Genomic DNA, 23564 nt, shown 5'->3' with positions numbered 1-23564 from the left:
TGTTGTTTTATGTGGACGTATAAAATTTGTATATTATTGGGTAAATGCCACTGTTGTAGCTGTCCTGGAATTGCCTGAAAGGATGGTTGAAGAAGATTCGACAATAAGTCAATGGATACATAGCTTAAAAGGAAACATTTGCAGGGCTATGGAGAAAGAAAAGGGAGTGGAACTGATTGGATATTTCCGTCAAAGAGTCAGCCTTTATTTGAGTTGACCACTCAGCATATCTATACCCGACCACAAGATGGCAAGACAAGGTTGTGGAACACTGGGTTATTTGAAGCTTTCAATGTTGTGATTTTTTTTGTTGGGCAATGAAGATGTAGCGAAGGTAACTAAGTGGAGTTGAGGCACAGATCAGCTGTGATCTAATTGAATGATATATTAGTTTTCCTATTTCCCTATGGGCTGTGACCCACCCTTTGGGCTGCTGACTTGCACAATTTAGATTTGTTGCTGTTGATACTTTTGATTGGTACCAGTGATGAAATCTCGCCAAATCTCAGATTATTTTACTGCTTTTCACTGACACAGGCTATTTTTAATGATGCATTTCCCCTTTCAACACTTCAATACCAATAGAAACCTTCTTATTTGAACGAACACAATAATTGTATTTTACAGCGGCCAAGGAACAACGGCTTGTGCTGGCTTATTGAACAAACTCTCTAATTAGTCCCATTCTCATGCTCTTTTCCAACAGCTCTGCATTTTTCCCCCTCATATGTCTAGACAATTCTGTTTTGAATGATACCAAGTGATGCAAGCAGCAAATTGTGTTTGGAGGTTTACTCACTCCTCTCATTCCTGAGGATTAATTTAGAAGTTGCAACCTGAGAACAGTCCATATTACTGTAAACATCCTTTACTTGAGTAGTAACATTATTTCTATGATCTTATTGTATTCCTACATCCCTTCATCCCCTATTCTTCAATGACCTGTCTAACCTCTTTTAAATGTTGGCATGCCTTTTGGTTCAAATTTAATTGTAGCTATGCGTTCTACAACCTCACAGTCCTTTTAAAAATGAGTCTCCTCTGTTCAGATGATACCTGTTATTAACATGCACTTTATTGGCTTAGCCTGTCCAGATTCTTCTGTTTTGCTACGGATCGTATAAGTATTGATTTACCATATGAACTGTATCGATAATGTGTTGTCCATAGATGGTATTTGTGTTTTAAGTCTCAATAGCCTGTGGTTTTATATTTTACCATTACTTCTGTCTAGGTCCTAAGCTTTGGAGTTACCTCCCTTATCCTCCATGTCTCTGTTTTCTCCTTTAAGATGATCTGTAAAACCTATTTCTTTTCAACCAAGCTTTTGTCACCTGTCTCAGTATCACCTTATATGGCTCTGTAGCAGTTGTTATCTTGACTGTGCTCCTGTGAAATTCTTGGGTCATCATACTATATTAAGGGAGTTATATAATTCCAAGTTGTTGCTGTGAAATAGTTTTGAAATTCACACAAAAATTCATCAACACAATTTTTTTGACTTATGTTTTAAACCTTGGGCTGATTCTTCTCATATTATACTTTCCCCCCCGGTGGCCACGCAGAGACATCTTCAAAAGAAAGTGGTTGTGCAATGCTGAGCTGGAATATTGATTCTCATATGATATAGAATCTGCATTGACAAACATAAAGCAATGACAGAATAATTTCTCTGGTTAATTTCCATTTTTAGAGGGATTTCCTAAATCTGCTGTTGACTGTCATGTTTCAGTTTTCCTCAGGATATTGAATCAATTCCTCTGACTTTCTGAACGACCTACCACCCTGGGTGTGCCATTGGTTGACCTTAGTACTATGGAGCAACAGATAGAGACAGTTTCCAAATAATATTACCTGGGAAAATAGATGTTTCTTTTCAGAGATTCCAAGGGTGCTCTGAATCCTCAGTTTCATCAGAACATAGGATTGAATGAGACTGAAAAGAAATCATTTCAGACCCTCTGACATTCATCAGAGTTCAAAAACAGAATGCACAACTTGTCTGCTCCACACTCCCCTCCAACCCCACCATTCCCGGCACCTTCCCCTGCAACCGCAGGAAGTGCTACAGTTGCCCCCACACCTCCTCCCTCACTCCGATCCCAGGCCCGAAGATGACTTTCCATATTAAGCAGATGTTCACCTGCACATCTGCCAATGTAGTATACCGTATCCACTGTACCTGGTGTGGCTTCCTTTATGTTGGGGAAACCAAGCGGAGGCTTGGGGACCGCTTTGCAGAACACCTCCGCTCGGTTCGCAATAAACAACTACACCTTTCAGTCGCGAACCATTTTAACTCCCCCTCCCATTCCTTAGACGACATGTCCAACATGGGCCTCCTGCAGTGCCACAATGATGCCACCCGTAGGTTGCAGGAACAACGACTCATATTCCGCCTGGGAACCCTGCAGCCCAATGGTATCAATGTGGACTTCACAAGCTTCAAAATCTCCCCTACCCCACTGCATCCCCAGCTCGTCCCCGCCTCCCTAACCGGTTCTTCCTCTCACCTATCCCCTCCTCCTACCTCAAGCCACACCTCCATTTCCCACCCACCAACCTGATCCCACCTCCTTGACCTGTCCATTCTCCCCGGACTGACCTATCCCCTCCCTACCTATACTCTCCTCTCCACCTATCTTCTCCTCTATCCATCTTCGGTCCGCCTCCCCCTCTCTCCCTATTTATTCCAGTTCCCTCTCCCCATCCCCCTCTCTGATGAAGGGTCTAGGCCTGAAACATTAGCTTTTGTGCTCCTGAGATGCTGCTTGGCCTGCTGTGTTCATCCAGCTCCACACTTTGTTATCTTGCACATCTTGAGAACAATGTTTCTCACCCAATTGTTTTTGCATGAAATGCCTGTCCAATTAATTTATATCAGCCTTGGTAGTCTCCCTGGCTTTTTACTTTGAAGTCTACGAGAGGCAGAGACTTGTCCTGAATGCCAGCAAGATGAAGGTCTTCTACTAGCCCACAGGAAAAGCATCAAATCCAAATTCTTCAAGTTGAGATTCGTGGTGAAGTGTTGGAAGCTACCCCTCACTTGCCATATCTTGAAAACTAACCCAAATAGGTTGAGTAAGACGTACATTGCCAAATGTTGCTTGCCAACACAGCCTGTGGTAAATTATGTACTTGGATTTTCAACAGCTGTTGTCATGGTATCAAACCTAACACTAAAGCTAAAGTCTTTTGGGCAGCAGCTCTTCCATACTCTTTTATGGTGTTGAGACCTGGACAGTTTGTAAAGTCTGCATTCTGTGCTTGAACAACATGATCAACACTGTATCAGAAGGATCCAGAGAATCAGATCAGAGAATGACAGAATAAAGGTGAGTGCTGTCCAAGACATACACATGCGAATTACAAAGACTGTAATGATATTTCTCATGGGACATGCTACCGAGATGCCTGACTCAAGGCTGCTCAAAATAATGGAGCTCAACTCAGAATGACAACAGTGAACCCATTCAAAGCAGTGGACAACAAAAATATATCAAATACAACCTTGGAACTTCCATGAAGGTCTACATTGTTAACATCAACAGATGGGAAGCAGATGCCCAATTACAGCCAAAACGGGGACCCATCATCAAAAATGGAGCCAAGACTTTTCTATCAATCATAACAGCCCCTGAGAGAGGGAGACGGAATGACAGGGCATTGTTTGAAACAGAATACCACCTTAACATGAGGGATTGCTGTGTCCCATTCCTCTGTTCATTCTGTCCATTCACCTACCCTTTCTCTACTCTGGTTATGCATCATCATTTCACACTTCTACAATACACATCAGAACAGCCTCAAATGTGCACCATGATGAACATACCAGCACAACCTCTCCTTCCCCCCCCCCCCCACCTTGCCCTTTATTAAAGATAGCAGTTATATCACCTACACCCCTCCCATTCATCTGAGTAACTTAACCCTTGCCCTCATCTTACAATCTTCAATGTTGCCAGGTGTATAGAAATTAGAAGCAGGAGGAGGTGATTTGAGTCTGCTCTACCATTCAATATGATCGTGGCTGATCCCCTATCTCAGTAGTATATTCTCACTTTCATCCGATACCCCTTGATGCCTTTAAAATCTAAATATTTGTTCTTGCTCTTTGCCATATATATTTAGTAACTGTTCCTCCGCAGCTTTCTGTGGTACAGAACTCCAGAGGTTCACTGAGTGAATAAATGTTTCCACATCTCTGTCCCAAATGGCCTACCCTGTATCCTGAGATTATGTTCCCTGGTCTTAAATAGCCCAACCAGGGAAACATTCTCCCTGTGAGTAGTCTTTCGACCGTTGTTAGGATTTTATATATTTTAATCGGACCCCCTTTCATCCTTCAAATCTCGAATGAATTACAGGCCTAGTCCATCTCCTATCATAGTACAGTCCTGCCATCCTCAGTATGAGCTGATTAAACCTATGCCCTATATATGCTGTATGGCAAATATATCTCTTCATGGTGAGTTGTAGCCTCTACCAGTAGCCCTGCCTAAAAGTGGTACTGTGTGGATGCAGTGTTGCGATAGAATCCATATTAACTTTAATGACGACCCAAGTAAACATTTTTAAAAAGAAAACTCACTTAAGGTGTACAGACAGAGGGATGGTGTTTATTTGGTTGTAACAGTGACCTCTTTCCATTCTGTCAAATTTGACAATTAGTTTTTAGAGATATATTTTTTGTAAATCCTGACTCACACTTGCTTTCAATCTAAATAAAATCTTTTAAGGTGTTGATCAAGAGAGCAGATGAGAATATTTTTGCATAGCAATTTGTTGTGATATAGAATACAGTACCTCAAAGGCTGATGTGAGCCGATTCAATATATCTTTTTCAAATGGAATTCAATACTTACTTAAACAGGGAAGAATGTGTCCTGCTATTGGAAAAAGTAGGGGATGGGAGTAATCGAGTAATGATCTCAAAGATATTGAGCACAGTGAGCTGAAGAATTTTCTTCTGTGTGATTTCATGATTGTATTTCCTTTCTGCAACAAGAAGGCTGTTGGTGGAAAGCCTTCAGTATAAATAAATGAATTGGTGAAGGCAATGAAATGGTAAAGGAGCTGTGGGAAGAATTAGTCCCAATTTTCAGTGAATCCCTACAGTGTGGAAGCAGGCTATTCAGCCCATCTGCAGAGCATTCCACCTCGACTCAGCATCCTACCGTAGACCTGCATTTCCCATGGCTCATCCACTTATCCTATGCTATGGGCCATTTAGCTTGGTCAAATCCATCCAACATGTACATCTTTGGACCCTGGGAGGAAACCTGGCAGATACCCTCACAGAGGCAGTGACAATGTGCAAACTCCAGACAGACAGTTATCCAAGGGTGGAAATGAGCCTGGGTCCTTGGTGTTTCAAGGCAGCAGTGCTAACCACTGAGCCGCCCAATTTTAAAACACTCGATGACAGAGTTGGTTGGAAAATATTGCACAAAACCTGCTCCTTGCAGCACACCTCAAATCACTTGATAAAATGGGGATGGCTTCATTCATCCCCTACATACAGCGTAAAGACTGTTTTGTCCATCCAGCCTAACCTATATAGCCGTAATACTCTGTACATTGGGGTATATAAACTTTCCACCCCATCCAAAACTTGTGACCTCATTGGAAGAGACAGCAGAGAAACAGGCTAATTTGGTGGGGGTGGGAGGAGTATTCTTGGAACTTACACTCACTTTGGTGGTCAATGAGACTATTCTGACCCAGTTTAACATGGGGGTTGCATGAATCTGAGCTCACTGCATGAGCCAGCAGCCTATCCCATAGCTCCAATATTCTCTTGCAAAACAACGACCTTCGGATATTTAACTGGAATCTGACCTCAAACATCTCGAAATTCTGATGCCTAATTCCCTGAAACCGATGGAATTCGAACAACTTGCCAAATGGAATGTGAGCCTTCATCGCAATAAACCACAATGAGATTGCACTGAGAACTGAAAAGTGTAGCACCGCAGCTCTCTTAAGCTACCTTGATAATTTAAGATATTTTGAACTGGAAGCTAATCTAGCAGACTCTCCACTTTTTCCAAAGGTTTTAAAGGAGTGGTGAACGCTGATTAATAAAAAAAGTAACGTTTTTATTTACTTAAAGTAAATAGATATTGGATATTCTGCAGGTTTGTATTGGTGTTGTACTAGTGTGGAAAAGATGCACTTTGATTGGAATCTGTCCAAGTTGCAAAGAGATTTTATTTGGTTGTCTGTGAGGCTGTGGTTAGTCTTATCTGAACAATAATGGCATTTGCAGCAAGGAGCTGCCGTGGATAGTGTGATCATAAAACTGTTTTGTTGTGACAATATGTCTGTGTGATTCCCACTGTATATTTTGACATTGAGGTTAATTTTGCTGCGCAGCACCCAAACACAGAGGGGTTTAATTCGAGAAAGTAGCAACTGCAGATGCTGGAGAATCTAAGATAACAAGGTATAGAGCTGGATGAACGCAGCAAGCCAAGCAGCATCAGAGGAGCAGGAAAGCTGACGTTTCGTGCCTAGACCCTTCTTCAGAAATGTAATTAGCTCCACAGATGCCAATAAGTGGAAAGAAAATTAATTTTCTAGTGATAGTGCTTTTGTATTCTGTCAGGCTTTAGAAAATGCTCTTCAGCTGTACAGGAATTTCAGGGCCTAAGTGCTTTGGGCTGATCAACCGTGGATCTATCACAGAATGATATCTATGACCCGTAAACATCTGCTTTTCAGCAGGTGGGAGTGGAGAGCTCAACAGACAGAAATTAAGGTTGATTTTCCTTTTCTGAACACGGAAGCCTTGCCCAGCAGCTACATGGGAACAGAACCACCTGCAACTTCCCCTCTTAACCATTCACCATCCTGACTGGGAAATATATTACCATTCCTTCAGTGTCACTGAGTCAAAATCCTGGAATTCCCTTCCTAAGGATGTGGTGGTTCAACCCACATTACATGGTCAGTAGCAGTTCAAGAACTCAGCTCACCACCGCCTTGTGAAGGGCACCTAGGGATGAGCAATAAATGCTGGCCCAGCCAATAGCACCCACATTCCTGAATAAAAAGAAGTTCAACAGAAGTACCAGCCCCGAAACATCCATTCATAATTCAAGGGTGGCTATGACAGTAAAGAGAGAACAAATTGGGCCAGTACTGCCCTTTATTTCAATATTTCATTAATGGGTCCGTAGTCACTGGATCAACAGAACTTTTCAATGCTAATATTGATGGCTTTGTGTAACGCAAGAGCATTAAAGGATCTGGGGAAATGGCGGATAAGTTAATTGGAGACATAGATCTGCCTTGAATGGTGGAACAGATTTGAGGGGCAAAATGGCCCACAGCTGTTCTATAAAGGTTAGCCTAAAGTCATTGGTGAGACCTTTCCTTTGATGAAATGTGGAGTGGAAGATTTTCTGTTACTTCCATCCTTACAGAATGTGTTTACAGTTTTAATGCCTCAAAGAACTGTTTATCCTCCTACTGATGCACAGCCTCTCAATACAAAGCATTAATAAATGGAAAGAAATAATTTAGAGCAAAGCTCCAGGGAAACAGTGATAAACAGAGGAACAAACCAATATTGATTGCCCATTACAGAAAGGTCCCTAAAGAGGTCTTGGAACTTTGTTCCATTTAGCTGCTCATTTCGGTTCTGAAAGTTGGGATTGAATTGACCTTATTGTTGGGTCTGGATTTTGTTGGCTCAGAAGACCTCAACGTGGTTTTAAATTCCCTGCATCAGTTGCAGTTCTGCATTGTAGAAAGAGGATGTGTGTACAGGTTGTGTGTCTGTATCTAGAAATACGTTCATGTATGAGTGTCAGTGAGCACATAGTTGTATTTGAGTGTCTATAAGTGTCTGCTTATGTATATGCTTCCTTATCAAATCTCACCAGATTCTTTCATTTGCCATTTGTAAATGCAAAACCACAGCATGTAACTGCCTCCCTATTTGTTTGTTAGCTAGTCAAACTGTAGGAGATTCTCTTTGAGAACAGTCACTCTCTCTGTCATTTTCCACCACTCTTACTACCTGACACACTTGTTTTCCCTTATCCTTTTTGTTGTGATAATACCTTTTCAGCATGTTTATGTGATATGTCCAATCCTTATTCCTACAATCAACTGTATTTATCAGATAAGTCACATTACTAACCCTGCTAGTCATTTTATGTGGAACTCTGAATTTTCCTTTCAGAGGTTTATCTTATAATGACAACATCATCAATACATGATCTCCCATGTGAAACTCTCTGGTGGCTGGATATTTCTCTGCCCATTCCCTCATTTTCACCAGTGAAACTTGTAAATGTTCCTGTGGGGCCCTATGTGACTGTGAATTTTTCCAGAAACGGGGACAAATAATCCAATGCTGAGGATTCATTTCTCTCATTCAGCGGCTTCTCCATAATCAATTTGAATGGATTTCTAATCTCATGACCATCAAGCAATTCAAATGGGCTAAATCCAGTAGATTCATTTGGGAAATCTCTGGCAGCATATAATAAAAAGAAACTGATCCTCTATCCCAGTGCTGTGGGTACTTATGACAGTTAATTATGATTTTTAGACTCTGATGGTACGTCTCCAAATCTTCCCCTATTTGTGGATGATACACAATTGACTTCAACCGTTTATATCCAAACCACTAATGGTTTACTGGATATGTTTAGAAATTAAGTTGGAACAATGATCAGACAGTTCTGCGCTTGGTAGTGTGTAACAAATCCAAAACTGTGTTCTATAACAAGTCAAAAACCATGTTAACTTGTCCACTACTAACTTATCTATAATTGTTATCAAAGTAGAGCGATTGAGAATTAGATTGTCACATTCATAATTGTAAGCTGACACTAATATCCCGCTTTTGTTTTTGGTTATGGTCCTACAACAATACATTAACGCTTGACTAATCAATTCTTCAAAACTGGTGTAGTGCTGGCTTAAACATGTGCTGAGATTTTCTGACCACCTGCCATTTGAACGTTTTCTAGAACAACACCAGGAAATCTTTGCCATGTAAAATGCCTGTTATCAATGCCTGTGATTTCAGTATTCCTACATATCCCAGCATAGGAACTTTATGTGCTGCTTGCAATATCTCCCTATGAGATCTGAGCAGTACCACTATTTGACGAACAACTATCCATTCTTCAACTGCAGTCATGTCTTCACTTCCTCATCAGAATAACATTTTTAATAGAATAATTCTGTGGAATGCGTTTGGTCTCAGCTTCAGTATGACCTGCTTGTGGTAACCTACTTCATTCTGGATCAGCTTCCTGAGCTTCAATTAATGAGCACATGCTAAACACTTCTTTTGAACTATCCTCATTCTTAAGTAGAGTTTCATCTCAATGTTCAGTATTATCCCTTCTGTTCTAACGAGGAACCCTTGGGGCATTCATCTCCATCCATTCCTTACCTTGACTATTTGCCTTCTTCTCACTCATAATCATCAAGCCTTATTGCTGCCTGTCGAGCAGTTGCAACTATTGGCCCTCACCATGTGTTTTTATTATGGATAGGAGTAAGTTTTTAAATTCCTCCAAGAGAATAACCTCTCCAAGAAGTGCATACATGGTTTCATCTTCCAATGCTCTTGATCACCTGTCAAAATCACTTTGCTCAACCCTTTTGCATTCAATATAGACTTGTCTAGGCTGTTTCCTTCAATTTCAGAATCTTTGCTTGTACGCTGCAATAGTATGCAGCCAATACAATTTTCTTATAATGCATCCATTGGCGGCACAGTGGCTTAGTGATTAGCACTGCAGCCTCGCAGCACCAGGGACCGGGGTTCAATTCCAGCCTTGGGCGTCTGTCTGTGTGGAGTTTGCACATTCTCCCTGTGTCTGAGTGGGTTTCCTCCGGGTGCTCTGGTTTCCTCCCACAGTCCAAAGATGTGCAGGCTGGGTGGATTGGCCATGCTAAATTGCCCGTAGTGTTCAGGGGTGTGTGAGTTGTAGGGGGACTGGGTCTGGGTGGGATATATCAAGGGGCGTGTGGACTTGTTGGGCCAAAGGACCTGTTTCCACACTGTAGTGAATCTAATCTAATCTAATCCTAGTCTCAAGAAACATCCTCTAACTGGGAAGCATAAATTTACACTTAAATAAATTTACCTTACTCTGCATGAGAAATATCCAATAGTCTTTTGCCCAGCTAATTTGCCTGGCCATTATTTTAAATGACATGAAGAATGTCTCCACATCCTTTTCCTCAATTTTTGGTAGATCCAAACTTAAACATTTCTTTTACTGGACTTCAAATTATGACTCAAGATTCTCCTCATCAGGGCCTCCATCAGTACCTGACATCTCCTGTTTCAACAGCAGCATTTTAAACTTAGATGCATGCTCTGTTTCTTTCTCTCTCTCTCCTTTTCCTTCACTTTCTCTTGCAATTGCAGCTCACCTTTTCTCACTTCCCTTTCCTTATCTTTCTCTGCTGTTTTGAATTTCGATTTCAGCTCTGTCGGGCAATGCTTTCTCCAGTTTACTCACCAGGTCAATTAACCTGAGTTTTGGAATTTCCCTTGTGACTGCCAAGGATAACCCTACCACCCGCAGCAAATCCTTTGCTATTTCTCGCGCCATATCTCAAGTAGTTATGTCTTAAGCATTTTGTGTTTCATGCACAAAAAACAAACAGATTCCTCTGCTCTGCACTGCACTGTTTTGGAGTCTGTCTCTATTTGAATAATAGTGTGCTTTTTGATTCTTCCTACCAAAGTGCATGACCTCACACTTTCTTAAATTAAACTCCATCTGCCAAATATTTGCCCATCTGCACAACCTATCTATATCCCCCTTGTTGATTCCATATGTCATCATTAAAACATGCCCTCCCATTTATTTTTGTTTAATTTGAACATACTACACTCTGTCTCGTCTTCCAAGTCATTAATTTAGACAGTAAATAATTAACTAGATAGTAATCTTTGTGGCACTCCACTAGTTACAACTTTCCCAGTATAAAAAAATGTGAAAAAGACCTATTAATCCTGACTTCTCTGTCTTCTGTGTCTTAACTAATCTTCAATCCAGGGTAATACGTTATCCTCAATATCATGAGCTCCTATCTTGTACAATAACTTTTATGTGGTATCTTACAGAATGCCTGCTGGAAATTCAAATATACTCCATCTACCAGTTCCCCTTTATCAGCTCTGCTTGCTACATCCTCAAAGGACTTTGTCAAATTTGTCAAACAGTAATTCCCTTTAACAAAACAATGTTGACTGTTTTCTAAATGTCCTGCTATTTCTTCCTCAATAATGGACTCCAGCAGTTTTCTAATGACAGATGTGAGGCTATGTGGCCTATAACTTCTTGCTTTCTGTCTTTCTCCCTCTTGGTCTGAGTCATTGCATTAGTGGTTTTCTATTCTTCCGGAACCTTCCAGTGAGTTCTGAAGTATTTTGACGAATACTTCTACTAGTTCTACAGCAAGTTCCTTTAAAACTCGTGGATGCTGACCATCAGATCCTGGTGACTCGTTTGCCTTTAGTCCCATAAGTTTTTTAAACATTTTGTTCTTTGTGATAGAAGTTGTTACATTTCCTATCATTAGTGCCTTGCTTATATGATAATACTGGGAAGTTTATAGTTCTCCATTGTGAAGCCCAATGCAAATTACAATTTGAAGTTATCTGCCATTTCTCTGTTCCCTGTTACCAATTCCCCAAATGCTCCAAAACCCTCCAAGGGTTCCAAACTTTTTAGCAATTCTCTTTTTATATACTGTAAGAGCTCTTGCTGATTGTTTTTAATATTATTGACAATTTATTTTTATAATCAATTTTCTCCCTTTTGTTTAGTTTTCTTGAGTTATCTGCTGATGGTTCCTAAAAAAATTCCCAGTTCTGTGGCTTACTACAAGTTTTCTTTATGGTGCCATAACTTTTGATTGGATACTCCCTTTGACTGCCTTTGCTGACCATGGGTGCGTCATCCTTCTCATCAAGTCCTTTTTAATTGGAATAATTTTTTCTGAGCATTATGAAATATCTGCTTGAATGTCTGCCATCGCTCTTCTATTCACCTTCCCCTTAATCTAGTTCCCCCGCCATCTTTTAGACAATTCTTTCTTCAGATCTCTGCAAGTGTTCTTATTTAAGTTGTCAACACCGGTTTGAGACCCAGGTTGCTCTCCTTCAAGCTAAATTTGAAATTCCATCATGTTGTGATTGCGACCCTCTCGGGGATCTGTAACTGTAAAATCTCTGCTTAATTTTACCTTATTACACATGACTAGATCTAAATAGCATAGTGCCAGGTAGTTCTATAATGTACTGCTCTAAGAAACAATCCCTGATACAATCTACACATGTGTCATCCATTATTATGCTTGCCAATTTGATTTGTCCAGTCAATATGCAGATTAAAATCACCCACGGCAGCAGTAGAACCCTTTGTACACACTTCCATTAATTCCCATTTTATACTTTCTGTTACAGTAAGGTAACAGTTCTGGGACCCACTGATGACCCCTTTCTCTTCTTATTCCCATCCAAAATGATTCCACATCAAAATCTATGGCACCTATAATTACTATTGACCACCACTCTGATACCTTGCTTTATTAACAAAGTTACCTCACCTCCTTTTCCTTTTTACCTACACTTCCAGAATATTAAATACCTTGAACACTGAGTTCCCAGTCTTGGCCACCCTGCAGTTACATCTCTGCAATAGCTGTTAAGTTACATTCATTTATTTCTATTTGTGCCATCATTTCTTTATTTGACAGCGTTATAAATGTTACGGGAAATCAGATGAAAATTGATTGATTTGTTGTTTGATTTATTATTGTCATATGCACCAAGATACAGTGAAAAGTGTTGTTTTGTGTGCTGTACAGACAGATTTAACATACAGAGTGCACCAGGGTAACACAACAGAGTGCAAAATACAGTGTTACAGCTGCAAAGAAGATGCAGAGAGAGAGAGATCAGAATTAACATATGAGAGGTCCGTTCTAAAGTCTGACAACAGCAGGGAAGGAGCTGTTCTTGAATCTATTCATATGTGCATTCAAAGTTTGACATCTTCTGTCTGACAGTTGACAGTGGAAGAGAACATATCTAGCGTGGGAGGGGTCTTTAATTAAGTTGGTTGCTTTCCCGAGGAAGAGGAAAGTATAGATGGAGTCAATGGATGGAAGGTTGGTTTGTGTGATGGACTGGGCTGTGTTCACAACTCTCTGTAGTTTCTTGCTATCCATTTTTACATTTGTAGCTATCTTCATTTGATACTTTTATTGTTTCCTCCTAATTTACGCTTTGTTAGTATCTGCCTTTCTTTATACTCTGACCAAACATCTGAGCTATCACTCACCTTTGCGCAATTATATGCTTTTTCCTTAAGTTTGATGTTTCCCCTAACTACGACTAGTCATGGTCTTCCCTTTGAATTTTAAGTAGGATACAACATTGTAGAAATATATGATTATTTAAAATTATTTGATGAAATACAATAGAAATGTTTCTGAGGGAAACTGATTCAGAAGTGGCAACATTTCAAACAATGTAAAGTAATGTCTTTTCTACAGGATTCACATGAAAATAGAAATAACTCAGGTGCAGCTTAAGTTGGGTACACACTGCAGTCTGTTTACAATAGGATACAAAATTCTGACTTTCCATCTTTGTTTCTGAGAGGCTTATTATTCAGGTCCAGTCTTGACTTTGTTCCATCTTCTTCCTTGGAGATTATTGTTCTCTCTGGATACTTGTTAACCTCAGCTCTGTTGATTTCCCTATCTTTGTGGTGAAGACGGAGCTGATATTAACACAGTCAACACATTAAATTATACAGTCAAAATACAAAACTAATGGCCATGTGTTACATGCCCTGAATTGCTTAACCACCATGCATCATCAATGTATTGGATCCAACCAAATGCCAATATATAAGTTATACGAGACAGAACAATTAGAATAAATGAAATAAAATCCATTATATTTAAATGTGGACAATGTTCCTTATTTCATATGGATGAGCCTGTGAACTGAGGATAGGAAATTTGTGCAAAGTAGTGAAGTGATACAAAATATAAAATTTCATTTCAACATCAAACAACAGCAATTTGCATTTATATAGAAGCAGCCTGAGGGAAACTTGTTTTAGGTTATCTCAGCCCAGCTCCCCAGTTGTGAGTGGGTGCTGAGCAGCTGCTTTACAATTTCAGGGAACAATAGTCCAATGCTCTGCTGCACTGATGGTAATGCTCCCTCTCTCCTCTCTAAATTTCAGTTCATCAAATAGATTGCCAGCTGTAGTTTAATCAACACCTAAGCGCCATCGCTCATCACCTATGTTCTGATTGACCTACAGGCATATCTTTTAGTCTTGCTTAAAAATGTTGTCCAGTCTTCAAACTTTGAGGAAAGTAAGTGATTTAGTATCCAAACTAATCAATTCACTCTCCTCCACTCCCACTGCAAGTCATGACCTCATTTCATTCATACTGTCAGGCCCAGGCCAGTATTGCTGGTGCCCAGTTTGACTGTTGAGCTGAACTTCTAATGTTAGATCACACCCTTCTTTCTGCATGACCACCTTTCTCTCCTCTGCAGCATCACCGAATGAGACAATGTCATAGAGTCAAAGAGATTTTACAGCGCAGGAAGAGGCCCTTTGGCCCATCTTATGCACACTCGAGCATCTATTTGAATCCATACCAGCGTCTGAGGGTTTGATTGTTGAAATGGGATTTGTTCCCTGCTCCTAAAAGTACTCAGTTGTACCCTGCTTTGAATTCAAGAAGACTACAAGCATAAAGATCAATTGGCAAATTGTCAGAGTCCAGGATCCCACCACCCCACCCCAACCACTCCCGTGCCGCCGCCGCCCCCCCCACAACCCCCACCACCAATCCCGGAAGCCTTGGCTTTCCAAGCTTTTAGACTTCCCTCAGTAAATTGATTGTGGACATTGCATCCTGGAAGAAGATGGTCAACCAGTCAAGCTTCCTAATGGGCTCATCCCCATGACTATAATCAGATAGCTTTATCTTCAATATGCATCTCATTACCTTTCTTCTCTAAAGTTGCTATCACTACACTGGGATAATTAAATCTCTTCTAATAGCACAATTTGTTTCTGGCAGAACAGGCTTAGGTTTGTCAACTCCCTGGCAAGTGGCCTGGACTCCCTAGGATTGATCACTGACCATCGGGACGCTGCTGGGGGTGACCCTGGAGAAAATTCAATATAAAAAAAGTATTTTTTTAATTAAACATTCTGGAGGTAGGCAAAGGCTTTTCTTAGTCTTTGCACTTCACAATTGGAATGCAGACAGTATACTGAGAGAACGGTACCCTCTATTCATTGAATCCCTGCAGGGCAGATAGAGGCCATTCAGCCCATCAAGTCTGCAGCAACCCACAGAACAGCATCCCATCCTATCCTATCACTGTCACTCCACATTTGCCATAGTTAACCCACCTCTCCTGCACATTATGGAAACTGGAGCACCTGGTGGAACCATGGGGAGAACGTGCAAACCCCGCAAAGACAGTCACCCGAGGGTGGAATTGAACCTGTATCCCCAGTGTTGTGAGGCAGCAGTGCTAACCATCAAGTCACCCTGCCACCCACAAAGGACCAATGGTGGGAAAGTAGGGGTGGGGCATTGGAGACAGACAGTCTTGTGACATAATCTCCAGAAATGCATTCAGCTACTTGGGAGGATGAGTATTAACCACAAGCAGATCCTAAAGGATTCATACAACTTACCAGAAGAGTTGTGCGCGGGTGTCTGTTCCCTATCAATGTATTTCATCGCAACAACAGGCTTATAATCCTGATCTTTGTTATTATTTTGCTCTGCAAATTGAAGAAGACATTAGCCACCTATTGAGGAACGACTTGACGAGAATCTGCATTAACTTTAAGATTAGAACAGGACAATTTTGCAAATAATATTTCATCTCAGTTAACTAGTGATTCAAGACCATCAAATATTTATCTCAACACCTCAAGTATTCACCTGGCAAGTTAAGTTTTTCATAACTAGTTACAATTATTGGTTGAAATCATATCGTACCATTGAGTAACAAATGTGTTAAAATATTAATAAAACCCTGTTGCCATTGTTTTAAATGAAAATGTATTAATCATTCCTTTCGAATTGCACCAGTAAGGCTGATTATATAGAGAATTGCATAGGTAGTTGCAAAGGGATGAATCAACAAGTTCCTTAGCAATGCTGCAGAGTAACATTAGGCTATTAAAGGTGTCCTTTGTTCAGTGATGTTTCTCCAACAGAATTGATAAGGCCTGCTCTTATCTGAATGTAGTCAATATGAATATGGGCCTATGAGTGATAGCTTTAGGTCTAAGCAATGCCCAGTGTATCTCAGATGATTCAGGTAGCCTCTCTCATGGCTACTGTACAGCAACAACCCAAGTATCATTCTCCACTAACAAGTTGTCGCTCAAGTTAAATGACACACTCAATATGGCTCCGAAGAGTAATGTGGTATCAATTTCAATGGCAGTGTGGTGTTAGGTATATAGCTCAATACAGCTCCATGTTTGGTGGACCATATCATCAAATATGATGCCTCTTCGGTTGTTTGCAACAGACAATCTGCAGGCCATTCTCAAAGAGCTCCTGCTTGTAAGCACAAATCTTATATTGTTCAACATTAGATGTCAGTCTGAAAGTGGGCATCACTTACTGAACAATCTTGAATGTGTCAAGATTGATGCTAAAAATCAATGTAAGTTTATAAATTGGGCTCACTTATGATTGCTAGAAGCTAGATTTATTCAAATGCAGGGTTTAGGTCCATTGCAGAGAAATGGAATTTGGTCAGTTATTGCACCTTTACAACGCACCAAAAGCTTTGGGACAGTACTCCATGGTGCATTCCCCATGACATGTTATCAACAATCAATCAACCTGTCTTTCTTGAATTTAAATGCAGGTAATTTTGCTATTACACATGTTTTGTTAGCGCGAATTGACAGTGACACAATTGATTAATAATGGACGCTGTTTGGATAATGCAGACTTTCTGCTGTACAGGTACAATGATTTTCTAAAGCGATTTCGCTATAACACAATTGTCTATGGGAATTTTCAATAGCATGATTTTCTATAGCACAAGGTCACACAAGAACGCAACTACTGCATTATAGGAGAACTACTTGTAAAAGCTTCAGAGTAACTATTCCAATGGCACATTCTCCATGACAATACTTTGGACCAATCAGAATCCACTTTGTGGCCAACTAACGCACTGTTTCTTGTTCAATATAAACTGTTACACCCTCAGAAATTTGATACTCTTGCAGCTGCCCTGATGAGCCCATAATGAAATGTTTAACAGCATGTCTCATTTATTAACAATTCTCAAGGTCTGTACGATCAAGTCACTGACTACATTGACAATGTTAACAGCAATTGTCACCTTTGAACTCGGGTTACAGACAATTCTATGTAATTGTCAGAGTGTATTCCTCTCTGTAAAACTCACCATGTTGCTTACACTGGTCACTTCTCCCCTTGCAGTCATCATTGCACTGGTTGGGATATCTTCCACTATCCATTGGTGACCTACCCAAGATGTCATCGTCAGTGGCGTGCAGATTCTGAACAAGGAAGTAGGTGAGCATTTGTCCTTTGCCTTTTACATTGATCACTCCTCTCTCCACAATTTCAAAACCTTTGTTCTGCAGCGCTCTGTAAGATGAGAGGATGATTCTGTTGGAATGTACTTTTAAATCATACTGTCAGAGGCTGCAATCCTTGTCAATATGCCAAATGTTCAGTGCCTTTGTACTTGAAAATATACTCAGTACCTTTGTTATCCAGTTATAATGTATAACATAGGAATTACAACAACTAATTTATGTACGATAAGGTCCCAGAAACAGTTAAACCAGATAATTGGTTTCAAGTATGTTGGGGAATTCTTTTCTTGAACGTGACTAGGAACTATTATGTTCACTTAGCAGAGTAAATGAATCAGAATCCTAGAGCTGTACAGCATGTAAACAAACTCTTCAGTCTAACTCATCCTTGCCAACCTGATATCCTAAACTGATCTCGTCCCATCTGTCAGCATTTGGCCCAACTCCCTCTATACCCTCCCTATTCATGTCCCCATCCATATGCCTTTCAAGTATTGTAATTGTACCAGCCTCCACCACTTCCTCTGGCAGCTTGTTCCATACATGCACCACCCTCTACATGAAAATGGTGCCCCTTAGGTCCCTTTTAAATCTCTCCCCTCTCACATTAAACCTGTGCCGTCTAGTTTTTGACTCCCCCCATCCTGGGGAAAAGACCTTGGCTCCTCACCCTATCCATGCCCCTCATGATTTCATAAACCTCTATAAGGTCACCCCTCAGTGTGCAATGCTTCAGGGAAAATAGCCTTTTCCTATAGCTCAAACCCTCCAACTCTGGCAACATCCCTATAAACCTTTTCTGGGAGACCAGAATTGAATGCAGTATTCCAAAAGTAGCCTAAACAATATCCTGTTTAGCATCAACATGACCCTCCCAACTCTTATACTCAATGCACTGTCCAATAAGAGCAAGCATACCAAATGCCTTCTTCATTATGCTGTTGAGCTGGGACTCCACTTTCAGGGAACTATGAACCTGCACTCCAAGATCTCTTTGTTCAGCAATACTCCCCAGGATCTTACCATTAAGTGTATAAACCATGACTGGTTTGCCTTTCCAAAATGTAACACCTCACATTTATCTAAATTAAACTCCATCTACCACTTCTTGGCCCATCTGATCATGGTCCCATTGTACTCTGAGTTAATCTTCTTCGCTGTCCACTACATCTCCCATTTTGGTGTCATCTGCAAACTTACTAACCATACCTCGTATGTTCACATCCAAACCAGTTACATAAATAACAAAAAACAGTGGACCCAGCACCGATCCTTGTGGCACAGCACTGGTCACAGGACTTCAGTCTGTAAAACAACCGTCCACCCTCAATCCATCTGTCAGCATTTGGCCCAACTCCCTCTATACCCTCCCTATTCATGTCCCCATCCATATGCCTTTTAAGTATTGTAATTGTACCAGCCTCCACCACTTCCTCTGGCAGCTCGTTCCATACATGCACCACCCTCTGCATGAAAATGGTGCCCCTTAGGTCCCTTTTAAATCTCTCCCCTCTTACCTTAAACCTATCACCCTCTGTCTTCTACCTTCAAGCCAGTTCTGCATCCAAATGACCAGTTGTCCCTCCATTCCATGTGATCCTAATCAATTTACCATGAGAAACTTTGTCAAACACCTTACAAAAATCCATACAGATCATATCCGCCAATCAGCCCTCATTAATCCTGTTTGTTACTTCTTCAAAAGAATTTGATCAAGTTAGCGAGACATGATTTCCCACACACAAAGCCACGTTGACTATCCCTAATCAGTCCTTGCCTTTCCAAACACATATAAATCATGTCCCTCAGGATTCCCTCCAACAACTTGCCCAGCACTGATGTCAGGCTCACTGGTGTATAGTTCCCTGACTTTTCATTACCACCTTTCTTAAATAGTGGCACCACATTATCCACCCTTCAGTCTTCCGGCACTTCACCTGTGGCTGTCGATGATACTAATATCTCAGTAAGGGGCCCAGCAATCACTTCCCTAGATTCCCACAGAATTCCAGGGTACACCTGGTCCTGGCTATTTATTCACCTTTATGCATTTTATGATGTCCAGAACCTCATCCTCTGTAATATGGACATTTTTCAAGATGTCACTGCTTATTTCCCCAATTTCTCCAGCTTCCACATCCTTCTCCACAGTAAACACTGATGCAAAATTCTCATTTAGTATCTCCCCCATCTCCGGCAGTTCCTCACATAGGTAGCCTTGCTGATCTATAAGGGGCCCTATTCTCTCCCTTGTTATTCTTTTGTCCTTAACATATTTGTAGAATCCTTTTGGATTCTCTTTAATCCCGTTTGCCAAAGCTATCTCATGTGCCCTTTTATTCCTCTTGATTTCACTCTTAAGTATACGCCTACTGCCTTTATACTCTTCTCAGGATTTACTTAATCCCTGCTGTCTATACCTGACATGTGCTTCCTTCTTTCTCTACACCAAAACCTCAATTTCTCTAGTCGTTCAGCATTCCTTATACCTACCAGCGTTGCCCTTCACCCTAACAGGAACAGACTGTCTCTGAACTCTCATTATCTCGTTTTTGAAGGTTTCCCATTTTCCAACTGCCCTTTTACCTGCGAACATCACTCTCAATCAATTTTTGAAAGTTCTTGCCTAATACTGTCAAAACTGACCTTCTTTCAATTTAGAACTTTAACTTTTAGACCTGGTCTATTCTTTTCCATCACTATTTTAAAACCAATAGAATTATGGTCACTGGCCCCAAAGAGCTCCCCTTCTACCACCTCAGTCACTTGCGCTGCCTTATTTCCCAAGAGTAGGTCAAGTTTTGCACCTTCTCTTGTAGGTACATCCACATACTGAATCAGGAAATTTCCTTGTCACACTTAACAACTTTCTCTTCATCCAAGCTCTTAACACTATGGCAAGCCCAGTCCATGTTTGGAAAATTAAAATCTTCTACCGTATCCTTCTTATAGATAACTGAGATCTCCTTCCAAATGTGTTTCTCAATTTCTCTCTGACTAATGTGGGTAGGGGTCTATAATACAATCCCAATAAAGTGATTGTCCCTTTCTTATTCCTCAGTTCCACCTAAACAACTTCCCTGGACGTACTCCCAAGAATATCCTCACCAAGTACAGCTGTAATGTTATCCCCAATCGAAAATACCACTCCCCCTCCTCTCATGTACCACCCCTGCCCCCTTTTACTATCCTTCCTATAGCATCTTTATTTAGGAACTTTAAGCTGCCAGTCCTGCCCATTCCTGAACCACCTCTCTGTAATTGTTATGATATCCCACTTGCATGTTCCAACCATGCCGGGAGTTTGCCTGTCTTATCTGTCAAGCCTCTTGCATTGAAATAAATGCAGTTTACTTTATCAGCCCTACCTCATTCTCTGCTTTGTTCCTGACTGCTTGACTATTTGACTCAACATGGTGTGGAGCTGGATGAACATAGCAGGCCAAGCAGCATCAGAGGAGCAGGAAATCTGATGTTTCCGGTCGAGATCCTTCTTCAGAGACTTCAGAGAATCTTTTCTGAAGAAGCGTCTTGACCCAAAACGCCAACTTTCCTGCTCCTCTGATGCTGTTTAGCCTGCTGTGTTCATCCAGCTTCACACTGTGTTATCTCAGATTCTCCAGTATCGGCAGTTCCTACTATCTCTGACTATTTGAATCGCTCCTTTTCCAAACTGCACCAGTCTCATAGTAATCTTTTTTTCTCACTGTCTCCCTGAGTCCCACATACCCACCTACTGCCACTCCAACACACCCCCCCCCATCCCGCTTTACTAGTTTAAATACTCCCAAGCAGCTGTAGCAAATCCCGCTGCCAACATATTACTCGCCTTCCGATTCAGGTGGAATCTGCCCTTCCTATAACAGGCCACTTTTACCCCAGAAGAGATTCTAAAGATCCAAAAATGTGAATCCTTCTCCGCTGCACCAACATTCATCTGCTCCATCCTCTTATTCCTACCCTCACTAGCTCATTGCACTGGAATTAATCCAGGTATTATCACCCCCAAGGATCTACTTTTTAAATTCCTGCCTAACTCACTATATTCTCTCCTCAGACTCTCGTACATTTATCTTCATCTGTCGTCTGTTCCAATGTGTACAACGACTTCCTGTTGGTCCCTCTCTCCTTTGAGAATATTCTGTACCATCTCTGAGATATTCCTTGACCCAGGCACCAGGGGAGGCAACACACCATTTTGATGTCTCATGGTTGACCACAGAAGCATCTGTCTGTGCTTCCAACTAGAGAGCCTGCTATCAGAATTCTTGCTTTAACGCTTCATCTGAAAGCCAGCATTTTCACCAGTGCAGCATTCCCTCAGTGTTATACTTGCATTCCAGCCTTTGAATATATGCGTTCCAATCAATGCAATGGAATTTCAGCCCATAGGCTTCTATCTCAGAGGTAAGTGCTACCACTGAATCACAGTTGACATACTAAAGAGCTCTGCTACCATAGGCTCGAACACAGGCATCAGCAGGTTCAAGAACAGCTTCTTCTTTGCCATTATTAGTCTGATGAATGGGCTGTCTAACTTCAAATAATGCTGATCTTGTTAATGTTGATCTTGCCTAGCGTACGTCCTGTGCCATGTAACCTGTATGCTCATACACTCTCCAAGTATTTTTTTTCACCTTGTGGTCTGTGTGTCCTTGCTGTTGTTCTGCCTGTACTGCTCACAAACAAAGCTTTTCACTGTACTTAGGTACACATGACAATAAGTCAAAACAAATCAAACAGTTTCATGGCAAACAGTGCCACCCCGAGCCTGTCAGAGAATGTAAGGTTAGTCTCAAGGTGATTAGTTATATGCCCTAGGTGGTATCTAGTTAGCATCTGGTGTTGTGTAATATCTACCTCAATGCTGTGCAATAATAATTGTCATGTTACAATGTAAGCAGGGCAGCAGATGTAGATAAACTGCTTGAACCTGTTCCTCCAATCACTGTGATCAGAGCTGATCAACGACCTAACTGATATTTCAACTTTCCCACCTTGGCTGCTGGAGCGATGTCAGTTGATCATTCTGCCAAATAACACTACAACCTACAATAGGTTGCAATTGTCAGGCCTGAAAGTGATAAATGGTTTGTGATTGTTAGAATAATGACTGCAGGAGGACGACTTCAAATGAACATGAACTTTCAGATAGCCACCAGTACGTGGTGCAACTATTTTTGCAAAGTATTTAAAGTCCGGTGACTCATTCATGAAGCCTTCAGAGGTAAGGCTGAGGCCAAATGATAGAATGATACACATTCCAGAAGACAAGTTGAGAGCTCTATGCAATGGGAAGAATGAAGATCTGGATTTTCAGATAGTAGATGCCAAGCAATATCAACTCATTGTAGCTGAAGCAAATCTCAAGCTGGGACTGGTCATTCCACCTAAAAGAGATTTGCAGTATTTCACAGGCCCAGAAGGCGTTGACTATTGAACAGATCCTAGAAGATTACAAAGATGTTTTTATGGATCTTGAATGTTTTCCTGGTGGAAATTATCTCAAAGTAGGTAAGAGTGTGGGAGCAACTAGCAGCTGTTGAGGAAATAGTCCAGGTGCCCTGAAGTATAGCCTGAGAGACAAGAAAGAGGAGCTGGTAACCCTACCCAGCCAGGAGGACCTCAAGTAAAGGAAAGAAAGATAAAAAGGCTGGGAAATTGTTCTTTGAGGAGCTGACAGTGAAGGCAGAAGAGGCAGTCATCACAAAACCGCGGAAAAAAAAGCAGGATAAGAAAGAAAAACAGAAAAAGAAGGTTTGAGGATTCCTGAAATCTTGTACCATTTTGAAAGGTAAAGTGTCGTATTCCCAGAGAGGACTGAGGGGCTACTCTCTCATTAGAGAGAGACGACTGGTGGTGGTTTAACCTGAGGATCATCGCGCCTCAGGCAAGGTAGGACTTTCATTGTAACCTCAG

The 23564-nt window shown here is 41.1% G+C and overlaps 1 protein-coding gene across 1 annotated transcript in view; it reads right to left on the bottom strand.

Annotated features, from left to right (window-relative positions):
- Window positions 1–12846: 12846 nt before the first annotated feature.
- The window catches only part of LOC125457269 (guanylate cyclase soluble subunit beta-2-like), a 53972-nt gene continuing 43254 nt past the window's right edge, over window positions 12847–23564 (bottom strand). The window contains 3 exon segments of the mRNA XM_048541258.2: window positions 12847–13762; window positions 15741–15830; window positions 17489–17694. Coding sequence (XP_048397215.2) covers window positions 13614–13762; window positions 15741–15830; window positions 17489–17694 — 445 coding nt within the window. The 3' untranslated portion in view covers window positions 12847–13613.

This window comes from Stegostoma tigrinum, chromosome 12 (genome assembly GCF_030684315.1).
Source record: "Stegostoma tigrinum isolate sSteTig4 chromosome 12, sSteTig4.hap1, whole genome shotgun sequence".
NCBI lineage: Eukaryota > Metazoa > Chordata > Chondrichthyes > Orectolobiformes > Stegostomatidae > Stegostoma > Stegostoma tigrinum.
Note: the sequence above shows the minus strand (reverse complement) of the source record. Positions and strands in the feature narration are given on the sequence as shown.